This window comes from Salvia splendens, chromosome 13 (genome assembly GCF_004379255.2).
Source record: "Salvia splendens isolate huo1 chromosome 13, SspV2, whole genome shotgun sequence".
NCBI lineage: Eukaryota > Viridiplantae > Streptophyta > Magnoliopsida > Lamiales > Lamiaceae > Salvia > Salvia splendens.
The window spans coordinates 20,586,529-20,601,212 of record NC_056044.1 but is presented as its reverse complement, the minus strand read 5'-3'; the positions used below and the strand labels follow the sequence as shown (position 1 = coordinate 20,601,212).

At 39.4% G+C, this 14,684-nt stretch overlaps 1 protein-coding gene across 7 annotated transcripts; it reads left to right on the top strand.

The window, feature by feature from the left end:
- The first annotated feature begins 215 nt into the window (after positions 1-215).
- On the top strand, positions 216-13,638 carry LOC121762994 (chromatin modification-related protein EAF1 B-like). Of its 7 annotated transcripts, none has more exons than XM_042159026.1 (24): positions 217-772; positions 2,011-2,212; positions 2,317-2,371; positions 2,448-2,548; positions 2,626-4,066; positions 4,161-4,280; positions 4,448-4,603; positions 5,195-5,374; positions 5,579-5,659; positions 6,215-6,272; positions 6,356-6,879; positions 6,969-7,022; positions 7,483-7,537; positions 7,624-7,802; positions 7,894-7,947; positions 8,083-8,163; positions 8,486-8,623; positions 8,706-8,801; positions 9,214-9,317; positions 9,480-9,683; positions 9,744-10,125; positions 10,579-12,260; positions 12,603-12,762; positions 13,361-13,638. In XM_042159026.1, the coding sequence occupies exons 2-22, from the start codon at positions 2,070-2,072 to the stop codon at positions 12,181-12,183; spliced, it is 5,811 nt and encodes a 1,936-aa protein (XP_042014960.1). In that variant the 5' UTR covers positions 217-772; positions 2,011-2,069; the 3' UTR covers positions 12,184-12,260; positions 12,603-12,762; positions 13,361-13,638. The 7 variants fall into 7 exon arrangements, with proteins under 7 accessions (XP_042014962.1, XP_042014963.1, XP_042014961.1 ...); XM_042159032.1 differs by lacking the exon at positions 13,361-13,638 and having other exon boundaries at positions 6,356-6,507; positions 6,583-6,879; positions 12,603-13,051; XM_042159028.1 differs by lacking the exon at positions 13,361-13,638 and having other exon boundaries at positions 216-772; positions 7,483-7,528; positions 12,603-13,051.
- The last annotated feature ends 1,046 nt before the right edge of the window (positions 13,639-14,684 follow it).

The window sequence follows — 14,684 nt, the reverse complement described above, 5'->3', positions numbered from 1 at the left end:
GCGACTACGCGGTAGGAGCGGTTCTGGGCCAAAAAATCGATGGGAAAAGCTACGTCATATTCTACGCTTCGAAGACTCTCAACTAAGCGCAGAAAAACTATGATACTACAGAGAAGGAAATGCTATCAGTGGTCTACTCCTTCGAAAAATTCAAACCCTACTTGCTGGGTTCAAGGGTGATTGTTTACACAGATCACGCGGCTATCAAATACCTCATAATCAAGAAAGAATCGAAGCCGCGCTTGATCAGATGAGTGCTCCTACTGTAAGAATTTGACTGGGTGGCAGTAGACAAGAAAGACACGGAGAATAAGGTGGCCGATCACCTGAGCCGAATTATGCAAGAGGATAACGGGGAAGCTATCTCTGACGCAGCTGGGCAGCTTGAGTAGAGGTGGGCTTGGTTGGAGAGTGGCACGCTTCCCAAGTAGTTTTTGCAATATTTTAGCGAAATATATTGGGATACAATTTTAGAGAGAGAAAGTTTCGGGGACCAACGAGGGGGTCGAATCGCAGCATCATTTCAAATCAAAATCACACGCAGTTACACGCACTGACCTATACATACACGTGTTTGTATGTATACTTTCATCTTCATTGCCATGCTGTAGCGGGAATGCCTCTGATAGAGTCAGGTGCTATAGGGCAAAATATGCAATCATTGCCTTCGAGTTGAGTTACCTTGTGCCATCAGAGGCAAAACCCTAGGAGCCGAGGGGGCCTATTTTGCGAGCCCCAAGCTGCAATTCGCTCATGTTCAATCGCAATTGAGGTATTATCCTCGCGTTCCTACCTCAGGAAACCCTAGAATTTTGAGCTCAGACCGAGTTTGTCACGACATTGGGATTCTTTGCAAGCTTGTAGTTGAATTAGGGGTTTGGAATTTGGGGAATTGATGTGGAGTCGATGTCTACGTGTTTCTTGTCGTGCATTTCGTTGAAGTGCTGTGTGGATTTCGAGTTTGCTGCATGTGAGGTTGCAATCATTGGCGCATGCTTGTATGAGTTTTACATGGTTTTGCATGCTGAATGAGTTGAGTTCTGCGTTTACTGGTCTGAAGCTTTAAGTTGATCAGTTATGACAGTTTGAACTTGAGAGGAGGTGGAGGGAAGTGCATGTTTCCTTAAAATTCTATCTGCTTAGTTGTGAATCTTTCTGCTTAGTTTGGCAGAGTTTTATTCTTTATTGTACTTGTACCATAGTAATCCTATGAATCAGATGGGCGGGTATGGCAATACGAACTAATATGTCTCTGAATAGCAAATGGACAGTTAAGATGCATATGTTATGCATGCACTTCGTGCTTCCTATTTATGTTAGCTGTTTCATATCTGCTATGTTTTAGAACTTCTTGCCGTTGTTTACCAGCCTTTTAGCCTTAGGGTGGTGAGAGACATAACTCGTTTGACTTAAAATGTATGGAATTGTTATTGCATGTGGATATGAATTTTGAAATGTGGTGAATATAGAATGTACCTTTGTACTTATTTTGAAGATTTTATAATATTGTGTTTGTGTGGTATAATTAAACAAGGTTGCTTGATTTGGATGAATGCAAATTTTGTCTTTATTGTGACTTCATCTTTGGCCTATCACAGCAAGATTTAGTGTACCTAATTTCTCTTGAAATTCAGAATAAAGCATGTTTTACGCTTGAATTCCTATGATTGATAAAAGAGCGATATATTGACGGCACATTGGCAATTTGAATTGTTCAACTTCCTTCTAAATGGTTTAATTACCAAAGCCAAGGTTCTTAGGCTTCAAGTGATATTATGTTACATACTTACATTGTTAGTAAACTAGCGATTGCGAGACTATATATCTGAGATCGTTATCCTTACTCTGCGAGACCATCACATCCACCACAATGCAGGGGACAGAGCAAAAGGAACCTCCCTTTTACTATTACTATATCCTATGTATTTCATACACAAACTTGAGTTTTTTTTATCATATATTCTATGCAGCACTCTTTAGTGGATAATAAGCTGCATCGTTGTTCCTTAGGATTTTGCTTTTGGTCTTGAGTTCATGGAGGCAGTAATCTGTAGCTTTTGAACTGGGGGATGCATGGATGTGACTCACCGTCTGTTCTCTTGGTAAATGCCGAAGTTGAGTCTATGGGAGGAGTTGTGGAAGGTGGAGTTGCTATTGCTCACAAAACCTCTCCCAGACGATTAGCAATTGAAAGGATCCAAGGAGAGCTCAGGTAATATAGCCATGATGCATAGCTTTTCTATTATGCAGCTGCACAGAACTCTCAAGGATTCATCATTCATTGCATTGTCGTGAACATTTTCCTTGTGACCACAGGCAAGAGTATAATGTCCGGGATGAAACAAAAAGAGAATTGGAATTTCTTGAAAAAGTATAGAGCTGTAACTTGATCTTTTAATCAATGTATATCAAACATGTTGCAGCACTTGATTCCATTTTGTTGGCAGGGTGGGAATCCATTAGATTTACTTAAGCCTGGAGATGCTGCTTCAGTTAGTGTCCAGTCAACTTCATTGACCAATCAACATCAGGATCACTTTGTTACCAGGTATAAGATGGACAATAGTATCTCTTCTATGCAGATTTTGTGAATAATTATGCTTATTTATTTGTGTGGAGTTGCAGTGAAGCAAAAGGCAGTTTTGAGTTTACTGCATCACCCCATGGAGACTCTGTGGAGAGTAGTGGTAGACTCGGGGCTAATTCTTGTGAACCCAATAGTGCTGATAATCTCATGCTATTTGATGGTGAGCATGAGTGCAATAAGATTTCATTAGATCCTAGTAGTAATGAAGTTGTTCTACCAGAAAATTTATCTCACATAGATGGGAGTAGGACTCGGGAACATGGTGAACCAGCTGCTTTTAGTGTACCTAGGAAAGCATATAAGAGAAGGAATAGGTCTCGACCAAATCGTGATGGGATTAGGTTGAGTTCAATTGATGTAAATACAAGTCATGGCAGTGATGTCTCTTCTCTACCTTCTCGTCATGGAAAGGAGCTTAAAGGAAAAATATCTGAAGCAGAAATTCGGAATATATCAAAGAATTGTGATTCAAAGCCTATATGTGCTAAAGACGGTGGCAAAGCTGGACTGGTGGACACACAACAGGATATGGAGTTAGGGGATGGAAAGGCTGAAGAGTCATCTAAAAAGCCACTTGAATGTATTCTTGTGGAGGATTCTGCATCAGAGAATATTGCTTCTAAGGTCCCTCTGGATGATCAATGTAATCAACAATCACACTCGGGTGCTCTAGAAACTTGTATTCAAATAACTTTTGATGGATCTCAGGCCTTACATGCAATGGAAGAGATGCGTTCTGCAGTCATTGAATGTCAGCAAATTGAGTCTGCCAATAAAACTGAAAATGAATCTAGTTCCTGTCAAATCAATGGTAGCAGCAGTGAAAAGGATGGAACAAAATCTGATCCTCAAAACACAACTGACTTGTGCGACATGAAGGTTTTGGATTCTTCATTATCTTATGCACAAACCAGCAAAAGTATTGATGGAAACAATGATGGTGATATATGTAAGAAAATTACAAATGTCAATGTAAATGGGCTGAACAAAGATCAGACCTCATCCCCAGACGGAACAATATTGGTAGAAAGTGATGAGCTTGTTGGAATGCAACAGACAGGAGGTGTTGGTGGTTGTGCTCTTGACAACCTGGAGAGCTCCTCAGCATGTTTAATGCAGAAAGAGAATGGCTTTAAATGGAAACATGAAGATTTGAATGAAAGTGAATCTTCTATGAAGAATGAGGTGAAAAATCAAATTGTTAATGAATCAATGGAACCTTCTGAACCAAGGGGGCCAGATTCAGAAAAAAAAACTAATCCTGCTTTGGATGGAAATCTTGGACTGGGTGGCGAGATTCCATGCGCAGTTAAGAATCAACATTCTGTTGATATTTCAACTTCTGATTTCCTGAATGGTGGATCTTTGACTAAGAATTCTACTATTTCCCTTGAGGCCCAAACTTCTCCCTGTTCAAATTCAAAACTACAGCCAGAAATTGATGAAGATTCAATCTTGAAAGAAGCACTAATTATCGAGGTTAGATTGTTGTGTTTAAATTTCATTTGTCTAACTTAGTTACGGTTTAGCATGTTTCCATGAACTTTTGTACCAAATATCTGATACAATGTAGGCAAAACGGAAGAGGATAGCACAGTTATCTGATGTGACTTCTGTGAGAAAAATACGTCCAAAATCTCGTTGGGATTATGTGCTTGAAGAGATGGCATGGTTAGCTAATGATTTTGCTCAGGTTTGTTCTTAAAAGTTCTCCCAACACCATTGTTTTGAGTTCAGATTTTTACCTGCTGTTTATATATTTTTGTATATAATTTATTGGGAATAAGCATTATAGCGTTTTTCTTTGCTGGGGATGATATATATCACTATGCTTACTTAGAGAGTTTCGTGGTTGTTTAGGAGCGTGCCTGGAAAATAGCTGCTGCAGCTCAAATAACTTCTCAAGCTGCTTTTGCTTGTCAGTTGAGAAAACATGAGAGCAATTTTGGTATGGAGGCCAAAAAAGTTGCTCATACCTTGGCAAAATCTATCATGGAGTTCTGGCATTCGGTTGAGGTACATATATGTTTCTTAAGTTGATGTTGTGACTATTCTTTGCTTTGTCTATTCCATTAATAGGTGTTTGTTAATAGGTCAAACCATTTTCTTCTGTGTGATTTGGGTTTCTTTGTCTCTTTTCTGTACTTCTTTCAAATGATATAATCTGATTGAAATGTACAAACCAGCAAATTTAATATGTGTGGACTGAGTTCTAGTTCTTATTTATTTGGTAAAAGGTTAAGAAGGAAGGTGTACTTTTGTACTATGAGCTATGCATAGTGAGTTGTAGTACTTTAATTTTGTTAATAGGTCTTTTTCTTTGCTTGGTAAATGGTCAATGGATGCATTAACAGACTTTCCAGGGATTTTTTAAAACAACTGTTTTATATAGTAACAACAATGATTTCCAGCTGGGAGTTCTTTGTCCAGCTGAACTAACAAGTTAGCTTTGCTCTGGCTTGCTATTTACTGCAATTAATGTTTTTAATCTGCTAGGCTGGGGTGTTTTAAAGATAAAGTTGTTAAGTTATTGCTAGTAAATGTTTGGTAGATTGAAAGATGGGCAGAAAATTATGGTTTTGATTATGATTATTTTTGGTTTGACAGGCAAAGACAGTGATACCCGAGAAGGAAAATAAAAGGGATGATACCCTTGCTGTTAAGGCTTATGCAGTGAGATTTTTGAAACATAACAATTTCAACGTTATTGATAACAAAGCTGAGGAACCACTGATTCCAGATAGAGTATCTGACATGGGGATTCTTGGGGAGGATAGTTTAACAGAGGTATGAAATCTTAACAGAATATCATGATGCCCTCTTCATCATTCCTTCATACTTCTTTCCCTACTGTTTTTATCAATCCCTCATTTTAGTTCTGCATGTAACATGATTGTAATGGCGTTCTAAGCTGTACACGTGGATGCCTTCAAGAATTTCTCTTGAAATGATCAACGTCTGGTTGACTTATATATTAATTCTGACTTTCAGAAAAATCTCTTCTATACAGTCCCTGTTGGGGCCATGGAGACCTATAGACTCTCAATAATATCACAGTTTGCACGGTGTGAGGTAAGTGCTTTCTCTGGCTCACTTTTATGCAGTGGGAATCAACTATGTTTCACTGCATTATATTTTGCAATATCTTTTTCTTAAGAAAAGAATAATTATAAATAACTAATGTAACATGTCTGTGAGAAGTAAAGTTGATGTGTTGGGTGGTTTTAGATGAGCCAATGCTACTGACATGTTAGCTTTTGAGAACACATGCTTTGCCTTTACAAAGCCAAATATATTGACTTAGTTAAATATGTGCCCAGCCCCCATTCCCCACTAGAATGTTTTTCCATGGGAATTAGTATCTATATAAATATCTGTTTAAGCGCAGTGGGACCTTTTCCTGGATTAAAGGGTTTGATTGTGGTCCCACTATACCCAATCATAATAAGATTTCCATACTGAATAAAGAATTCATGGAAGTCATCTCTCTTTTGGAGAACCCAGTTTTACTTTCTTTGCCAGCATAAGATTACTATGTGAGTTGTTTTGTATCATTTGTTAGCCTTTTGGTATGCAAGTAATGTAACCTTCTATCTAGTCTCTAAAACTGATCTTATTCTTGCCCAGAACATAGTAAAAATTGCCCAAGAGGAAGTGGAAACATTTGAATATGATGCCAATGCAGGTAAATCTTGTAGGTATTGCTTGGTTCTCTTTGCCATATTTCATTATTAAATTATTTGTTGTGTATATTCAATTGAACTGCAGACTTTGAGGCTCACCATATTCCATATGATGACGACGAGGGGGACATAAGCCTATATGACATGCCAATGACCTATCACAGTAGCAAGTGCTCACGATTTGGCCAAAAGAAGCGTAAACACTTGATACATGCTTATGGGGTGAGATCGTATGAAGTAAGCTCTGACATTTTGCCAATGCAATATGCTGAAAATAAAGTTGTCGATCAACCAACTGCTTTGATGGTGAAGCGTCCAGGTGGCAGTCTTAATGTTTCAATCCCAACAAAACGTGTCCGGACTGCTTCCAGGAGAGTTATCAGCCCATTTAGTGCAGGAACCTCTGGATGCATTCAGGTACCTAATAGAACAGATGCTTCGAGTGGTGATACAGATTCATTTCAGGATGAACAGTCAACTCTGCGTGACGGATCATTTGTTCCAAATAGCTTGGAAGTTGAGTCCAGTGGGGACTTCAATAATCAATTACCGTTTCACTCGGCAGAAGTCCTGACAAAACATAAGAAAAAGAAGAAACCCAAGCATCTGGTAACCAATACCATACGGTTTTGAACATATTTGCATATCAATTGTTGTAATTCGCCCATGTCTTATTTCCCTTTGGTGTTCTGACACAGAATGCTTCTTACGAACCAAGATGGCAGGTTGATCCTACCTTCCAAATGGAGCAGGTGAATTTATAATCTTCTTTTCTTTTTTTTGTTTTATTGTGTGTTTGTTGATAGATGTTGTAGATTGATAAGAGATGCATTGTAGATGCATATAAGGTTTCTGAGGGTTTTTGTGAGTCTTCAGTTATTCTTCTTAACCCTGCTTATACTTATACTATACTATTTTAAAGGTAAACTTAGTTTTTGAGTAATAGGCCTTGTGTTGTTGCAAAACTTGCTGATTATCATTTCATATAAGATGTACTGGAGTTTGGTTTTGTATTTTGCTATCTAAGTGATCTAATTTGTTATTTTGATGAAAATGAAACGTCTATTTGAATTGATACAAATAATAAAAAGACAATAAAAATAATTCATTCTGTTTTTTTGGAGTTTCAGTTTAGAGAGTGATGTTTCTCTTATTCCTTGTAATTGTGTTGATGTGTTCGCTTGATGTTGGATGCTGCTTCTCTCTTTGCAGTTTCAGAGGGATAACTTAAAGAAAAGGCATCAACTGGAGTCTAATGGTAACAGTGGTAAAACTTGTCCTCCTCAACTCATTAATGATTTCAGTATTGATTTTGTTTATTTCTACTGTTGTAATTATATATCATTTCTGAAGGTTTATATGGTCAACCTGTGATAAAGAAACCAAAGATTATGCGTCCATCACAAGAGAACTCTTTTGAGAATATTGCTCCTTCCCCAGCAGCCTCCCAAATGAGTAACATGTCTAATCCAAATAAATTTATTAAACTGCTTGGTAGTCGGGATCGGGGTAGAAAGACAAAGATTCTGAAGGTACATTTACCATTGGGAGCTTCCCCTCTTTTCATTTTTTTCTGCTGTTAGTGTTGGATAAACTCTGGTTATGCATCTTGATTCTTCTCAGGTGCCTACTGGGCAGTTGGGTTCAGGAAGCCCATGGACGCTCTTCGAGGACCAGGTTTGATTTCATTTACACTTGTATGTATATTACATGAGTAAATACTCATCATGCATTTAAGACTTAATATACGGCTGTCTTTTAGTGCTTACTTGTATAGGTATTATCATTTAAAGATTGTAATGAAAATTTTAGGCACTTGTTGTCCTGGCACATGACTTGGGCCCAAACTGGGAGCTTGTTAGCGATGCTATAAACAGTACTCTACAGTTCAAGGTAAGTTGTTAAAAGTAGGAGGATCTTGTGACTATTTTGATTGTGACTTTTTTTTTGTGACAAAGTTAGTACTCCCTCCGTCCCATAATAGATGTCACACTTTCCTTTTTAGTTTGTCTCATAAAAGATGTTACATTTCCACTTTTGGAAAAAGTCCCCTCTCACATCAATTATAAAATTATATTTTCTCTCACCAGTTAACATACAAAATAACATCTCCTAAAATCCCGTGCCATCTTCCAAGTGTGACATCTACTATGGGACGGAGGGAGTACTTTTTAGTTTCTAACATACTAAGTACTATCTTTCTTTTCATGTAAAGTGCATATTTCGCAAAGCTAAAGAATGCAAGGAGCGACACAATGTTTTGATGGATAGAACTTCTGTTGATGGAGCAGATAGTGCTGAAGACTCAGGGTCTTCTCAACCTTATCCTTCTACATTGCCTGGCATTCCCAAGGTACAATGCCCTCTTTTAATTCCTTGTATTATTGTTCTATACGGTTGCTTGTTACAATACATGTTCTCTCTGTTTAATATAGGGAAGCGCCAGACAGCTGTTTCAACGTTTGCCCCTCAAATCTCACTTTGAGAAAATCATCGTAATTGGGAAGAAACAACAATACTGTAAAAACCAGGTACTTAAACCAAGTTAATCCAATGTGACATCATCTCATATGACGTGACCTAATATCAAGATCTATCATTGTGTGTGTTTTGACTCTTAGCTACTTTTGATATGATAAATATGTTGAGATTCGGGTATTGAATGACATGTTTAAGTGTTAATACTGCTAAAAGAGATGCCATTGAATAGGATGTCGGATATTATATATGGAGATTCTGTTATTGAAGCTCCCTATTTGTTTGCAATGCCTGTTCAAATGTGTTATCTTCTCTTGTTCGTACTTTTAAGGTTTAAGATACTGGATAACTATTATTTCTGTCATTTCCCTAACTAAAAAAAAATTAGCATCATTGTTAATATTTATTTTATGCTTCAACTTTGGTCATGATTGTGTTTTATTTTTTGACTTGATTTCTTTTAAGAATAACAATCAGGATCCCAAACAACTCCAGCAACCTCATGGCTCTCATGCGGTTGCACTATCCCAAGTCTGTCCAAACAACCTGAATGGAGCCCCTGTTCTCACGTAAGTTTTTTTTATTGTTTTTAATCAAGTGCACTTTGTTTTTTTTCTTCTGATCAAAATTCTTGTAGTTTTTTGGGTCTTTCAAACTGCTGAAACATTTCCTTATTTTCCGTAAATGTTTTTTTCTACTCTCTTAATCTGATGACTCTTGAACCTTTGAAGCCCTCTGGATATCTGTGATGCCACTGTTACTGGCCCAGACATACTTCCTATTGGTAATCAAGGGCCACATCCTGGTGGATTACCCATTGCAAATCAGGGCCCTGTAACCCCGTTGCATCATTCATCTGGTGCTGCTTCTGCACTGCAAGGATCACCAAATATGACGCATGGCAATAACTTTTCATCTTCACCAGGCTCTATGAGGTATTGTGTTGAGGGCTAGTCTTTTTCTGATTTTGCAGTTAATTCTGATTGCGTTCTCAGTTATATGCTTTCATGTAGGGATGGTAGATCTGTTGTTCCTAGACCTGCTTTAGCCGATGAACAGCAGAGAATGCAGCAGTATAACCATATGATGACTAATAGGAATGTGCCTCAGCCTAATCTCTCTCCTTCTGGAGTTGTTCCAGGAGCTGATCGTGGTACCCATTTACTTCCTGGTGGCAATGGCATGGGTTTACCCTGCGGTATTAATAGAAGCATGCCAATGGCAAGGCCTGGGTTCCAAGCCATTGCTTCATCCTCCATAGTTAACTCTGGGAGTATGGTTTCCCCTGGTATATCATCAGCAAATGTGCACTCTGGAGTAGGCACTGGTAAAGGAAATTCCATTTTGAGACCTCGTGAACCTATGCACATGATGCGGGTATGCAATAATATTCCTTTCTTATCTTCTGGTACATATTTCTAGATTACTTTTATGAATAAAAATACCATAATCTTTACTATTTCACCTAGTCAGGCAAGCAGCCTTCTATCACATTCTCTCCTTTCTGGCTAACTCCTGCAACCCACTTCTTATTTTCCAAAAGAGTCTGCACATACCCACAAAAAAAGAACATTCTCTTCCAGCATGAGTTTTATGTGTCGCTTGCTTTTACCTTTTGTTGGTTTTGAAATGCAAAATTTGTGTGAGTAGAGTTTCTTCTTGATGTATATTCCCAATTGAACTTGAACTCCATTCTCTTGTCTGATCATGAATGACAATCATTTTCATATTATTTTTTCTTTTAAGTGGAGCTCTACCTTTTGATATTCTTATGTTTCACAGTTGCATATGTCTGTACTTCCAATAACAGATAATTATGTTGTCTTGTAGCCTGGCCTGAGTCGGGATTCACAGAGGAAAATGGCACCTGAGCTTCAAATGCAGGCGTCACCAGGAAACAGCCAAGTTCCTCACTTTGGTGGATTGAGTTCAGACTTCTCTAATCAGACTCTGTCTCCTCCAGTATCATCATACCCTCTCCATCATCAGCCGTCCCATCCAGTATCACCTCAGCCTCAAGTCCTTAGTCCTCATCACCCACATTTTCAAGGACCCACTAATCATGCCCCAAATCCCCAACAGCAAGCCTATGCAATTCGCATGGCTAAAGAGAGACAACATCGTCTTCTGCAACAGCAGCAGCAGCTGCAGCACCCAGTACCTCCACAGCAGCCACAGTTTGCTGTATCTAGTTCTATGATGCCACATTCTCAACTCCCTATATCACCTACAGTACAAAATAGTCCACAAGTTCAACCCCAAACAGCTACACAACCTGTATCACTTTCTCCATTGGCTGCAGTTTCTTCAATGCCCCAGCATCAGCAAAAGCATCAATTACCAAGTCAAGTAGGTGTACGGAATGCTCAAGCTGGTGGGAGCGGGCTAGCTAATCTGACTGCCAAGCAACGACAAAGGCAGCAACAGAAGATTTCGCAAGCTAACAGACAACATCCTCAGCAGCGGCAGCAGTCACAGGCTCAACAGCCAGCTAAGATTGCCAAAGGAATTGGGAGAGGTAGCCTGATGATGCATCAGAACGTCCCAGTTGATCCTTCATTAGGAAATGGGGTTTCCACGAGTCCTGGGAATCAGAGTTCCGATAAAGGAGATGCATCCACTCATTTAATGTCCAATCAGGGCTCATTTGCCAATTCTGCACTAAATACTGTGCAGCCAGGCCCAACAGGGCATTTTGTGTCTCCACGTCCACCTAACAAGTCCCTTACTCAGCAAAAGAATTATCCTGGACACGCTGCTTCATCCACCAAGCACCTATATCAAATGTCTTCTCTGCCTGATAGTAGTAGTCAAGGTCATGTTCCAGCTGTGCCTTCGGCCATGTCTAGTTCAAACCACCAACAGACAATATCCCACCAGAAGCTAGTGAACCAAAACCAATTAGCACTTCAAAGACTGCAGCCAAATCGCCCGACAAATACTGATCCAGCAAAACCACATACAGTAAATTCTGATGCTGATCAGCACCTGACGAGCAGCTCTAGTAAGATGCTTGCCACAACAACGTTACCTCAGACCGCAAGTAATGGAACTAACTTTGCAACAATTCCCTCTTCGGCCAATACTCATCAATGGCATGCTTCAGAACAATTATTGGATGGACATGCAACAGAACAATCATTGGATGGACATTCTACAAATATGAGTCGCATGGTATCAATGCCAGCAAATGCTTGTGATTCTGTCCCTCAGGTAGGGCAAGAGCTGGGCCAGAGGCCATTGGCCAGCTTACCATCTAGTAAACACGATGTTAGTGCACACTTCCAGCAGCATCAGCAGTTGTCACAACTTCCTCATCCTAATTCACCGGCGCCCCACTGGCCTCTACCACCTCTACATTCTCAGCAGGGACAGCTTGTTCAAGCTGGTAAAGGTGATTTGTATGGTCGGCCCAATGACCAAAGTTTGGAATGAAGATGAGCCAACATAATGTGTGGTGATGATAGTGCTGCTCATGTTTGGTCGGCTTACTCTTACACACCAGTGTACAGGTCAGTCGTGGCCTATTATGTTTAGCTATGTGCCAATTAACTGATATTAGTGGAGTGTAAGTTAATTGTTGAGTAGGTTCTTTTCAATGCTTTAGTAATCCATAATTTGAGAATTGGCTATTGAATATGAAATCTTCTGTTTTTCCTGGTCTATAAGATGTCTAATTACAATAAACACTTGGAGACGGAACCAAATGATTAATGTGGGAATATTTTTATAAAATGTTACTCCTTGGTTGGGAACTTTTCTCTTCTTCAATTGCCTATTTATTTTTCTGAATGACTTCTATATTTACTTGGCATGTTAATACCAGTGCTAATTTGGACCTGCAATTTCTTCAGTGAAGCTTGCACCTGTGGTTCTGTAAGGGCACAGGATAATCTGACACGTTAATGAAATCTAAGAGCTCTACAAACAGATCCCGGGGTGCTCAAATTTTTGGGGACATTGTATATGAGGAGTGCCCCGAGGGCTTCGGGAGGATAGAGACGGATAGTAGAGGTAGGTGTACAGAGCTTCGTCTCTCGTTTTGTTACCTTTTTGTCTTATGCCCCCTCTAATGTTATTGTGGTGAGGTAGGGTAGGGGCCATAATTGTTTGCCCGTAGGGCCGTTGTCATTGTTGTGGCGGAAGGCTATGGGAATATTGATTAGTGTTGTGCATAAAACACACTCTAGGAAACATTCCTTGAAATAGTGGTCCATGCCATTCCCTGTATATTGCTGTTGTATTCTGTCCCAGATTTGAACAAATGAGAAATCAAAAGATATGCACATGCTCTTTTTACTCACTCTTATTTGTTAAATGCACCCTCTCTCTCTCTCTCACACACACACACACCGGTTCTTAAATTATTTCGAACCATTTTATGATTTTGGTTCACAATTGTATGTTTGATAGTTTCAGATCCTTAATATTATAGATTGATACATTTATATTCCCACGCATATGAAAAATTTACGTTTTTATTCCTAAACCTTTGTTAGCTGGTCAATTTAATTACAAACTTTTCACGTGGTAATGAATCTTGTGTGATTGTTTTATTGTGTTTTTCATTGAAAACTATACTTTCCTACTTTTCTTAAATCACAAACTTTAGGCCGCTTGTAGCTAAGGACACAACTGATGATTTTGAGGATATCAAGCTGCGGGGGCAATGTTGGACGAGTACTATGTGGGCGACATTGATTCATCGGCCATTCCCAGCAAGGCCCCGACCACATACATGACTCCAAGTAGGCACAGCTGAACCAGGACAAATCATCGCCCTGAAATCCGTATAGCATGAGTGTTTTTTCATTTCAACTTTTGTGGTGTTTGAGGTCTTGTTTTGTATTTTAATTTTATTGTACTAATCCAAGGAATTTCTTTGGTATCTTTCTAGTATTTTCTTAGTTATTCATGAATTTGTCATTTCTTGCCATTTGTGGTGATTTTATCTTGCATCCGATGACCTAATCCTCAAACTATGGGGTGTATTTTTGTCACTTCATGAATGTTGGACTGAGACAAATATACATAGATGGGGAGATAAGATCACCCCTTGCAGAGAGCCAAAGATCAAATTCCATATTAAAAACATAGAAAGATAAAAACTATAGACCATATAATATAGCACATATCAACATGAAGCAATATCATGGAAAGATAAGAAACAAAACCAACCTAACATTTCCCTTTCAAAATCAAATTGAATAAAACTATACAAAATATCCCAAGAAGACAGCCCTTAGATACCACGCCATAATTAATAATTTGTCACAATATGAAAATCATTTAGCTATAAGAAAGAGCACTGAGGGGGCTCATGCCCCCCCCTACCCCAATCGATATTCAAGAAAAATGGGGGTTCTAGCAAAACTCAAGAGACAACAAAAACAAGATTCTCAAAATAAGAGTGTCTTCCTTAAGATTGTGCGGCCGGGCGGCCAGGTTGAGCTATTCCTGGACCCGATCCCGGCTGGGGAGATCATGAGGAGGTACCCTAGGTACTGCATTACCCGACCCGACTTCTTCGACTCCCCGTGGATCGTAGTCCGACCTGACTCGGTCCTGAAGCCCGGGGAGGCATTTTTTCTCGTGCCTCACTACACGGTCGACAAAGTCATGAAGGACAACATGCACCGGTTTCAACAATCATCAGAATCTCCACTCCCCCCTCCAGCTGAGCCAACTCCCCGTGTAAGGGAAGGGGCTCCGGTAGGGCAGCGCCAGAATCATACGAGATCTACCACGGATCATCGTCATCATCATCATGACGATCGTCGTAGTAACCAAGACCAAGACAGAAACCACAAGAGACAAACAGCTCATGATCAAAATCATAACAAAAACATTACTTCTGATCAAGATTCTGAGCAAGGAGGGTTGTACAAGGAGATGTTCTACGAGACGTGGGAAGAGATGAGGAGGCAACTGCATGA

Bases quoted from the DNA above. Each gene is read 5' to 3' on its own strand.
- LOC121762994 (XM_042159026.1), top strand. From the start codon at position 2,070: ATGCATGGATGTGACTCACCGTCTGTTCTCTTGGTAAATGCCGAAGTT. The intron at 2,549-2,625 runs GTATAAGATGGA...GTGGAGTTGCAG, and splicing joins CAGGATCACTTTGTTACCAG to TGAAGCAAAAGGCAGTTTTG. The intron at 9,684-9,743 runs GTATTGTGTTGA...TTGCGTTCTCAG, and splicing joins TCTTCACCAGGCTCTATGAG to TTATATGCTTTCATGTAGGG.